The sequence below is a fragment of the Lemur catta genome, chromosome 12 (genome assembly GCF_020740605.2).
Source record: "Lemur catta isolate mLemCat1 chromosome 12, mLemCat1.pri, whole genome shotgun sequence".
NCBI lineage: Eukaryota > Metazoa > Chordata > Mammalia > Primates > Lemuridae > Lemur > Lemur catta.
In genome coordinates this window covers 52,058,614-52,070,542 of record NC_059139.1, presented here as the reverse complement: position 1 = coordinate 52,070,542, position 11,929 = coordinate 52,058,614, and the positions used below count along the sequence as shown (strand labels likewise).

Below are 11,929 nucleotides of genomic sequence, written 5' to 3'. Positions count from 1 at the left end.
AAACTTGAACCAACTGTTAGCAAACCTTTTTATTTCTTTCTTAAGATATAGCACACTTCTCTAAGGATCTTGAGTTCCTAGTGAAATGGTGCCTTGATCATGAAAAGAAGCATCTTTTCACTGGGTGTCTAACCTGAAGGAGTTTGTTTCTTATTTTCTATAGTAGCAAATGTTTATCAGCATCTATAATATGCCATACTTGTCCTAAGTGACAGATAAAGCAGAGGAGAGAAGGGCCAAATGATTGTCAACCCAATAAAAAACATTGTTTTGCATTTGGAATCACTGAGACTAATGGTTCACAAACCTGACCGCACATCAAAATTACAAGGGGAGCTTTAAAAAAAAAAATACTATGCCTCTCCTCATCACCTAAAAACCTGTACACAAATGTTCACGGCAGAATTATTCATAATAGCCCCAAATGGAAACAATCCAAATATGCATCAACTGATTAATAGGTAAATAAAAATGCGGTAGATATATAAAATGGAATAGTTTCCAGCAGTAAATAAGAATGAGAGTCTGATACATGCTACAACATGGATGAACTTGGAAAACATCATACTAAGTGAAAAAAATCAGACACAAAAGACTACCTATGGTATGATTCCGTTCATATGAAATGTCCAAAATAGGCAAATCTACAGAGACAGAATGTAGATTAGTGGTTGTCTAGAGCTGGAGATCCTGGGAAGGAATGGAGAGTGACTGCTAATGGGTATAGGGCTTCTTTTTTAGGGTGATAAGACTGTTCTAAAATTGGCTATAGTGACAGTTGTACAACTTTGTGAATATAAAAACCCACTGAATTATACACTCTAAATGCATGAATTGTACAGTGTATAAATTATATGTCAATAAAGCTGATAAGAAATACAACACTAAACTTGGGTCCCAGTCCCAAAGATTCAATTGGGTTAGGTGGTACCTGGAATCACTTGATTTTAACATTTAGTGCTGAGAACCACTGGGATAGACTGAATAACTCAAATGCTTAGATTTTTACATTTTTTTCTTTCCCTTAAAGGTGTTTTTTAAATTATAAAATTTAACTTAAAAACTTACCTTTTCCCTTTTTTCTCTTTTAAAATTATAAATTGTAGTCCTGTGGATTTTTAAATATTCCTGTAATAGTTACATTATTATACAATAAGAATATTTTTAAAACTGTATAGAATACACAGCACTAATGAGATTAAGCAGCAGGGAAGTCAAAGCTGAAACTGGTTAAAATACGTTTTGGCTTTTTCCCTCCTAAGGTTGGAGTTATTAAATTGAATGGTCTGTATTTAGAAGGGGAATTGGTATTTGTTACTGCAGAAGCACTAGCTCTTAATTTGTAATTCTGCGGCTAAAAACAGACAAGTCACTTAAAGGAATATCTCCCATTTCATAGTTACTTCCCTTGATGTATTGGCCACCAGTCAGCCTGTCTTCCCCAGCTTCATTCAGTCTGAAGCGCTGAAGACATTCAACCTCCAGGCTCAGGCCCACCCAGTACTCCAGGGAACCTGGAGGGTCTTAGCAATACATTCACATCCCCATTCTCACACGTGTGGGTCATTTCTAACATTTGAATTGCAGCCCTAAGTTGGGTCTCTAGAATACAAACACAATCAATTGCAACTTTCCTGCCCATCTCCATGGCTTTTGTGTATTCTTTATGTCTGAGATTTGGCCTCAACTTTCCCTTCTACACCTCAGTAACCTGGCTGGGAATAAGCCCTACTTAGAAATGCAGTTTGGCAGTGCTAGGTTTCTCCCCTGTCTGGAGCTGGCTGGCTGGTGGACATCCTGCTTCATGCAGGAGAATCTACCCTATACTGTTCCACACTGTCACCTGCCAGAAGCTGTGTGTTGCCACTGGCAGGACACACTGCTCCTGGAACCCCCACCTGCTTGAATGCTGATGCTGGCCTGGAGCCCTGAAGGTCCACTCGGACATTACCAGTGATTGCTGGTCCCTGCAGCTCCCTCCGGCATGGGCATGACATTCCTGGATTCATCTCCTTTTCTCCCTGGCCTGCCAGTGAGGATACAGCATCATCTCTGAAATCTTAAATGTTTTAGAATGTAAAACATTTGCACTCATATAGAGTATCGAAACAATTTAGTTTTTTTTTTAAATGTAAAGAGTACATTCCAACTAAGTCTATTTTGAGACAATTTTGAGAATTTCACTACATGTTAATATTTCTGGAGGAGTGGTGGAATCAATCAAACTACATCATACCCTAAACTCCAAAAAGGCTGGGAATCAGAGAGCTGAAGTGTGAGCCACTCAAAAGTAAAGCAACAAACCACTCTTTGGGGACACTGTATTGACTCCTATGTCTGGAGTCACTGCTAGATTCACTGAAGGTAATAATCTAGAAGAAGGAATTATAAACATGTCCATCAAATGTGGGGAAGACATTTAACTGAGCCAGAATACTAAGTGGGTAGGAAATAGGATGGAGAGCCTTTGTGCAAAATCATATATTTAGAAACCGAAAGAACACATGGATAAGAGAAACCAGATTGTAAGTGCTGTAAAAAACCCAGGGACATAGTTGAGCACATGTCACCCTAAACTTGCATGGAGGGAGGGCTGTTATGAATCAACTAAGCTATAAGGCTGAATACTGGGGAGATCATACATTTGCTATGTTGATTAATGAAAAAGTCCAAAGTGAACAAGTTCAGTTCTGTTTATTGCTATGGTCAGAGTAGCAACCTTGGCTCCATAATTAAACCTAAAGAATGGCAATTGCCAGATATTTGAAAACATCAAAATTCAACAAGACATGCCATAATCTATAGCAAGTATTCATTAAGTATTTATTATTTGAATGATAAATAATTTCATCCAATAATCCTTAAACTGCTTAAAATATGCAACTTTTCAAATTTCATATGACCTTATTCCTTCTCTGCTCTAGTTTCTAAACGCTTGATAATTCTTTTTATTTCTTATCAAAAATTCTTATGTTCTTGGTGTGTAAACTGGTGGCATTATAAAATTACTTTAGTTCAAATGGAAGGGTAGATTCCTGCCAAACTGACCCAGTTGCCAACTATCTGAACTGAAACAAATAAAAATATGAAGTAAATTTTTATATCACCTTCCAAAAGTTCATGAATTGCAATTTACCACTTAAGACTTTATTTAGAAGATTTTGATCTTATGTGAAACTTACTGTCTGTGAAATTTTCTAATTACAAGGTGGAAGTCTTAATATTAAAAGGTGTTTATACTTTGAGAAGTCAGAAAGACAGTAACGTGAAAAAGACTTTCTTCACAAAGCCTCTGTTACCAATAGAAATATACCACAGTCATAATTTTATGCTCACATGTCATACAAAGATGGGCTGTTACTGGAGAGTTATTTTGTACAGTTGGTATTTTTAATTCTCCATTTTTTGTTCAAAAATTCAGTCTTCATTTTAATCAGGAAGAGAAGTCTGTGTTCCTTCCATTTCAAACTCATCGGTCCACTTTTGCAGGTCTTTTGCGTTGTGTATTGTCCACGACTTAGCAAAATACTTCAGCCTTTTCCTGGAGAAAAAAGAAAATACTACTTATTTAATAAATGAAATTATTGGGGGACAATACGTCTCAAGGGAAGCTACAAAAAGTCTGTAACAACACAATACCAGGTAGGCTCTGTGGTTAGGAAGCTGTGTCAGAGTCACCTTTCTGGCAAAAAGAGCTTTCAGAGCTACTGCTATAATCAGTCAAGGGACCAAGGTAATTGATCACCACTATTGCCTCTGTGCCTTCTCCTAAAATCCCTACTCCCAGAGAGGAGAACCTGACCTCCTCCCACTTCTGACTCTGCCAGAGGATAGCTGTGTGTGTGTCTATTTGCACCTGAAGACAAAAACACTCCTGTAGTGTGTTCCCAGGATGAAAGTGAAACTGTCTTAATAAAATAAAGCTAGCTAATGAATGAGTAAAATGCTAGCATAACATAGACCTGCTTTTTTTCCTGCAGAGTAGCAACCTAAGTAAGTATTCAGGATCTGGAGCTGGAGTACCTGAGTTCTAATTACTACTCCACCACCAACTGGCTATGTGACCCTGCATCAGTTTCTGGTCCATGCTGGCCTCCCTTTCCCCAGCTATAGCATGGGGATAATGATAGTCCCTAACTCACAAGGTGTTGTAAGGATTAAGTGAGTTAATGTATGTAAAACAGTAAGAACAGTAACTGGCTCAGTGTCTAGGCTGCTGCAAATGACTGCTTCAACTGGTTTCTGCACACAATAAATACTATTATGACAAATCCAAATGAAGGCATGAGAGTGAGTTTGATGTCTTTGATCTGGCCAACGGAATTGATGAGATAAGCACTTTTAGTGAAAAAGTAAGATAGTAAATATAGTGTCCTAATACATTACCAGATTCCATCCCAATGCAAGCTCTTCCAATAATTCTCTCATCTTGTTGGTAGAACGTTATAGATTTCAAAACGTCATGTACTAGTTGGAAGAGTTAAAATATTTATGAGTTTTCTGTGAATTTTCTTGTTCTTGCTTTATAGGCTATCTAGCAGCAGCAAGTGTAAACTATCATATTGTATTGCCATCTTGCATGTATATCCTTTGTAGTGAAGTTTTATTCTACTTTTTTCAGGAAAAAAGAATAATGATAATAAGACAACAATAAAAGAGGATTTAAATTTGTCTTTGGACTTTGCAGAGGAACAATGACTAAGTTTATTTTAAAATTGTCATAGATAATTTTCCCTCAGGAAAATTTTATCCTAATCTGCCTTGTAACAGAAATACGTTAAAATTGATTCTGGCACTTTGTTTCTGATCTGGCATTGTGGAAATGAGCCAGACACGGTGTTGATGGAGGTGGCTATGCACCATTCGTAGAGTCCCAGCACTCTGGACTTGGTCAACCACCATATGCCATGGCAAGGTGTGGCGTACAAGGCAGAACCGGTGGGGGAAGAGCTGACTGCACAACTGTTCTTCAGTATACAAGTTAGCAACTATTTCTTTAACTAACATTATTGGTATTAATATTTCAATATTGAAATTCGGTAATGATTCCCAGAACTAAAGAATATTCTTGGAGTATAACATGGGGGCCACTGGTAGCCAGCAAAGACTTTCTATTTGATCAACAACCTGTTCACTCATGGTCACATGGTTATCAACCAGGACACTAATGCCCTGCCCCCAGCACATCAGACTCTTCGGGTAGGGCAGAGGTAGGACAGCCGGTAGATGGGGAACTTACGATGTTTTATAATTTTATGTTTGGGATACAAAAGGCTGTCATTTACTATTTATTAACATGATATATTCCTAGGAATATCTACTTTCCAAAGTGTATCTCAGGTTTACATTAAGATTAGTTAATATGCTGACTCCATACTGGCTGGACAGCAAGGGTAAAAGGTAGAAACAGAGAGAAGCCAGTTGAGAACGTAAAATTTGTCACAAACAATCCACAAAATAAGTGATGTGTGGCTACTGACTATGATTATATGGTTATATAACATTATTATTTTCATTCATATCCTGATAGAATTCTCAATTTCTGAACGCAATCACTGCATAACTGAACGTAATATATGAATAAAAGAAGTCCTCTGGGATTTGTAAATATTGAAGGTTCTTTCAGTAATGTTTTTTATAATTGAATGTTTTAAACAACTAATATGTTGGCACACAGTAAGGAGTTAACTTAATTCTTTAGAAAAACGACTGAAAAACCAATTTAGCAACTTAATAAAATCTGACTAATACATAAAGATGGACTGAAGTCACCTGAGCTTTGCCAAGAGCTATTTTCACTTTATCATAATTAAATAATATGGAATATTTGAAGAAGTGCTTAAAAGTAGATCTGATGTTCATTTACAGGACAATCCTCTTCCTTGGACAACTCTGAAGGTTTCTTTATAAACAAACAATGCAGCACAATCATTCTGACCTTTTCATATTTACTAATCCTTCCAGCTCTTTTGACTTGTGAGCTGCTTTCTTCAAAACTTCTCCAGGAACATCTGCTAGTTTAGCCACATTTAATCCATAACTCCTTGCTGCAATTCCTCTGGTTATTTGATAAAGAAAAGTGACAAAATCAGGGACTTGTTCTTCTTTGCCTATTAAATAAAGAAAAAAAGAAAAGGATATCAAAACCAGGCTTGAAAGTTGAAAAAGAGGATTAAGAAGACATAAATTCTTATAATTTTATTAAAATTTATAATCTGAAAAAGAAATCCATTGTTCCTAATCACCTGTTAGCTCTTTTTGTCAATTTTACATATCTATAAAAAGGGAAAATACTGTTTTGAAATGCTTTTGCATTTAAGATCTTTTAGCTCAGTTAAAATAAGTTTTTTTTTTGTTGTTTGTTTGTTCGTTTGAGACAAGGTCTCTCACTCTGTCGCCCTGGCTGGAGTGCAGTGGCGTCATCATAGTTCACTGCAACCTCAAACTCTTGGGCTCAAGTGATCCTCCTGCCTCAGTCTCCCAAGTAGCTGGGACTACAGGCACGAGCACACCTGGTTAATTTTTGTATTTTTTGTAGAGATGCGGGTCTCCCTCTTGCTCTGGCTGGTCTTGAATCCCCGACCCTCAAGCGATCCTCCTGCCTCGGGCTCCCAAAGTGCCAGGATTACAGGAGTGAGCTACCACACCTGGCCTTAAAATAGTTTTTAACAACAAATCACCACAAAATTTGAAATGAACTTTATAAAAAATAAAGTGATTCTGATATATGTGGTACAATATAATTTCTCCTTTAAAAATAGATAAGGAAATATTACATGTTGCACAGTTTAAACAACAGACTGAGAAATTTTGGTTTATTAAATATTCTGGCTAAGAGTTATACATATTGATGTGGATGCCATTCAGTACCACCTGGATCCCAGTTAGGATTAAGGGGATTCCCCCAGCTGTCAGGAAGGTTGCCAGCCTGCAACCCTCAGCTGTATGCCCCTCTGGGAGCTGGTGCAGCTAAAGAGAGATGCTTCACCCAAAGTCATACTCCCTCTCAGGGCAGCCTGCATCTGGTGACTTGTTGCTATGGGGGTTGGTAGGCAGCCTCTAAGATGGTCACCAAAGATTCCTGACTCCTCATGTTCATGCCCTTGTATTATTCCCTCCCTCTGAGTGTGGGCTGGACCCACTGACTCGCTGCTAATGAATAGAGTATGGCAAAAGTGATGGGATGGAATGTCATTTCAGAAAGTGGGTAACAAAGACTGTGGCCTCTGTCTTGGGCACTCTCGCTTGCTTGCTTGCTTGCTCTGAGGGAAGCCAGCTGCCATGTTGTGAGCTGCCCTAGGGAGAGACCCACCTGGAAAGAAGCTGATGTTTTCCACCGGCAGTCAGTGAGGGCTTGAGGCCTGCCAAAATTTGGAGGCTTGCCAATAGCTATGTGAGTGGGCTAGGAAGTAGACTGCCTCAGTCAAGCCTTGAAGTGACTTCTGCCCTGGCCAATACCTTGACTGTAGCCTGGTGAGAGATCCTGAGCTAGAAGTGTTCTGCTAAATTGCCCCTAGATTCCTGATCCACAGAAATTATGAGGTAATGAATGTTTGTTGTTTTAAGATGCTATGTTTTGGGGGTAATTTTTTGTATATTGTTTGCAAATTACCCCAAACTAATAAAGATAACTAATAAAGGGTGTAAAGGCCTGGCCCCCTCACCCCAAGCTGAGGTAACTTTAAAGAACCACCCCAGCCTCAGAGCTCTCTGTAGGGCTGGCTGAAGCCTTATGATGCCACACAGCCCAATACTGCCCAGTCCTGCCTGCAGGTGTAAATCATGACACAACATTCCACAGTAAACCTCTTGAATGCAAATCTCAGAATCTGTTTCCTGGAGAATTCAGTCTGCCACACATAAACATACACGTGAATTTACAACTTTTAAAGAATTGGGATATAATGAAGTCCAATACTAACATGATGCTGAATGCAGTTTAATCGTTGACAAATCTAAAGCACATTAGATAATGTAGCTTTTATTATGAAATTCAATATAACTGCACGGTGTTGCTAATGTGTACAAGATGGACCATATGTATAATGATTTCTGTGACCTATTATAAGTTTTTCAAGAGCATTTTCTCATGCATTATTTTATTTGATAAATGTGCATGCTTTTTTTATCAGTTAAAAACTAAAACGCCAAAAGACTGAACACAACAGTGAGAAAGGACATGGAATCCTTACCCTCCTATAAGAATTCAGCAACAGACAAATAAGAGCTTTCTAAGGGTGGGTGCTGGAAGTGAGAGGTGGAGAGATGCCAACTCACTCAGGAACACACAGACTCAAACTACCATCACAAAGCACTGAAAATACCTTTTGCCCCCAAATAAAACTTAAAGAACACAAAGAACTGGTAAGGAAATCGGTGGAAACACGTTAGGGAAGATACATCTAGAAACCAATACCTATGAACTCGGATAATTTTTTGTTACTCTTAGATGCTCACAAGACTAAAGTGAAGTGAACAGCGGTAAGCAATCAAAAAAGCAAACTTTTCTCATTTTTAAGACAGAAAAATAGTCTTATCACTTCAACTGGGTTAGTCCTAACTGATTTCCCTGTCTCCAGGTTCTCCTGTATAACTTAGCCTCCATGCTGGTCTTTCGAAAACAAGATTCATTCATCTGTTTGTCTGCTCATCCGTCTGTCCAGTCAATACCAGGAGTTTCTGAGAGCCTGCTAAATGCCACAAAACTCCCCTAACTCAAAAATTGCTTTGCTGATGGGTTTTTAATTTTTTTTGTTTTTGGTATGTAATATGTAGTATGTATATAATACATTAATACATAGATAGGTAGATATAGATATAGCTATAATTATGTTTTTATGTGTAAATGTATAATATAGCTATAAAATATCACTAAATTACATGAAATATTACACTGTTCTGAACACCTTGTTCACACACCTCAGTACAAACAGCTGCTGAGTTTGTTATCATATGCTGGTCTCCACTTTAATACTAATTATGGTAGTTCTCACACCCTTCAAGGCAAAAAATAGCTTTTTCCATATATATGCTTTTACCCCTCTTTGTAGTGTGTGTGTGTGTGTGTGTGTGTGTTGGAAATATGGAGGCAGAGAGCCAGGCAGGAGAGAAGATGAACAAAAACAACTTGTTTTCTTACAGCCTCATAATAAAAGTTCTTGATGAGGATTTGACTTATAAGCTATGATGATTTCTTAAATGGATATTACTGAAAAGTTGATCTGGCACTGCTTAGAGTCACTGAAAGCATGTTTATGCTTATTATAAGGAAAATTAGCAAAATTTATTTTAAAGCCAAACTTTTCTAGGCAATTATTAAAGAGATGTATGCTGATCACATTATTTCTTTTAGGATAGATTCATGAAAATTTAGAGGTAGATGAATCTTATCCAAGACCATGCAAACTGGAATAGACCAAAACACAAGCTTCCTGACTGCTTGTCCCTTACTTTACCTATCACACCACGGGAAATGGACAAGCAGAGTATCTCAGAAGCCATCCAAAAGACCTCTGGGGCATTTTATTTTATTTTATTTTATTTTATTTTATTTTATTTTATTTTATTTATTCTTATTTCAGCATATTGTGGGGGTACAAAAGTTTAGGTTACATACATTGCCTTCCCTCCCACCCCCCGAGGCAGAGCTTCAAACGTGTCCAACCCCTAGACAGTGTGCATGACACTCTTTATGTATATATACACCCATCCCCTCCCCCACCCACATCTGCCCAACACCCGATCAATGTTATTCCTAAATGTGCTCTTAGGTGATGACCAGTGAAACCAATTTGATGGTGAGTACATGTGGTGCTTATTTTTCCATTCTTGGGATACTTCACTTAGTAGCATGGGTTCCAACTCTTTCCAGGAAAATACAAGAGGTGCTATATCACCATTGGTTCTTATAGCTGAGTAGTACTCCATGGTATACATATACCACATTTTGTTAATCCACTCATGTATTGATGAGCACTTGGGTTGCTTCCACATCTTCACAATTGTGAACTGTGCTGCTATAAACATTCAGGTGCAGATATCTTTGTTATAGAATGTCTTTTGTTCTCTGGGGCATTTTAGTGATGGCCTCTAATTTAGAAGAGGAGAAGTTCAGGTAGGGGTAATGGATGCAGCATAAATTTAGCCAGGAACAATATTGGAAGGGAACAGGCAATGGAGCAACGCTTCAACATTCTGAGTGAAAATGGCTTTCAACCTAAAATTCTAACCCTAGCTGAATTATAAATCAAATATAGAGGTATAGTGGAGACATTTTCATTCATGCAAAGCCTGAAAACTTTTAATTCCTTTAGTTAATATTAGTAGTAGCCTACCTAAAATTGATTCCACCCCTAAGAAAACCCTGATTTTATAAGGAATTAACTCCCTAACCATTTTACTGAGCTGATTGTACCCTCATATTCAGCTCCAAAAGTTGATCCTAGTCCATCTAGGCCCATCAAAGTCATCTCTGCCATCCTCACTGCTAAGAACTGATTTAAGAATAGGCATGCGATTCCATTCTGAAAATGAGACAGCATAATCATGAGACACTAGCAGGCTCTGAGAAAAAGGTTCCCTTGTTCCTAAGAGTCGCAGGATATGCTGGTTCCTTTTCTTTCTTCCTTTGAATATTGCCAATTCTGGATGTGATGCCTGAAAGAGCTGCAGCCATCTGGCTACCAGCAGATGATGAAGCTGATGATGAAGCTAGCCAGGCAGGAAGAGAGAGTCTAGAAAATTACAAAGAGGTGGAGCTAAAGCCCATTCTTCCCCTGAGGTGCCTGTAATTTGAGATTATTTGAGATTATATTTACTGTATCCTTATTGTTTGACCCAGTGTGAGTCTGGGTATTTTGTTACTTGCATCAAATGCCCAGAAGAGAGGTAAGAGAATTCCTACAATGGTAGCAAAGACAGGCCTCAGGACACCAGCCAGCTCAGATGAGGAGGAAGACAAAGGGCGCCAGGATAAAGAATCCCAGTGGGGACAAACTGGAACCACTAGGTTGAATCATGTGGAAAAACCTCCAGAGAAGCATTTCACAAAGAGAACATAAGATTCAGCTATAGACTAAAAAAACCAAACAAAACCAAAAAAGCCAAAATGAAAAATGTAAGAACAAGGCAATTCTTATCTTTAAGAAAATAGAAAAAGTAGTAAAAGAAAGAAAATGTACTTGTCTGCATACTTGGCTCATCAGTAAGCAATACCTACATGGCAATAATAATGGAAACTATAAATATGAATGAAATACAAAAAACATGAAACGATTATATTGAGAGGACAGGGGAAGGGAAGGCTGAAGACTCCCAACTAACACAATGAGAAGTCCATCAATCATGTATCAAGTTGAAGAATCAAGAGATAGGAAAATATGCATATTATTGAGATATATGACAGAAATGAAGAAAAGACTTGAAGACTGGGATGGGGAGAGGTGTGGAGTGAAGGGACAGAAGCCTGAGCCTTTTAGATCATTTAATTTTAAAAATTATGTTCATTGATAAAAGTTTAAATCAATAAAACAAAATACCAGAACACTTAGGGGAAAGGTATCATGCTCTGGGTTAAGCAGTCAGTTCACATCAAATGCTTAGCGGCACTGACGCTTCCCCTTCCCTGTTGGTGAACTCTATTTTGTCTGTCCCATGGGTTTTACCTTAAGTCTCCTCCTGTCACTTTGGATGCAGATTAATAGATACAAAACTTCTTCCATGACAGAATTTATGATCTGTTTTTCAAGAGTTCATGGTGGTGAAAGACAGGAATTGCCTAACATTACATTTATTTTAGGTCCAGTGCTTTGTTTTATTTGGGCTAGTTGCCTGATTTCTTTTTCAGGTCTATCCTTCTTTCTTTTCCAAAATAAAATTTGGACCCTGGAGTGCCCTGGATAATGGATTTTCCATTGTAGCACAACAATTG

At 38.0% G+C, this 11,929-nt stretch overlaps 1 protein-coding gene across 2 annotated transcripts in view; it reads right to left on the bottom strand.

Moving 5' to 3' along the window:
* Positions 1-3,295: 3,295 nt before the first annotated feature.
* MSH3 (mutS homolog 3) overlaps positions 3,296-11,929 on the bottom strand; it is a 186,608-nt gene continuing 177,974 nt past the window's right edge. For both annotated transcript variants that reach the window (XM_045566469.1, XM_045566470.1), the window contains 2 exons: positions 5,939-6,110; positions 3,296-3,541 (listed from right to left, as the gene is read on the bottom strand). In XM_045566469.1, coding sequence (XP_045422425.1) covers positions 3,430-3,541; positions 5,939-6,110 — 284 coding nt within the window. In that variant the 3' untranslated portion in view covers positions 3,296-3,429. The remainder of the gene's footprint in view (positions 3,542-5,938; positions 6,111-11,929) is intronic.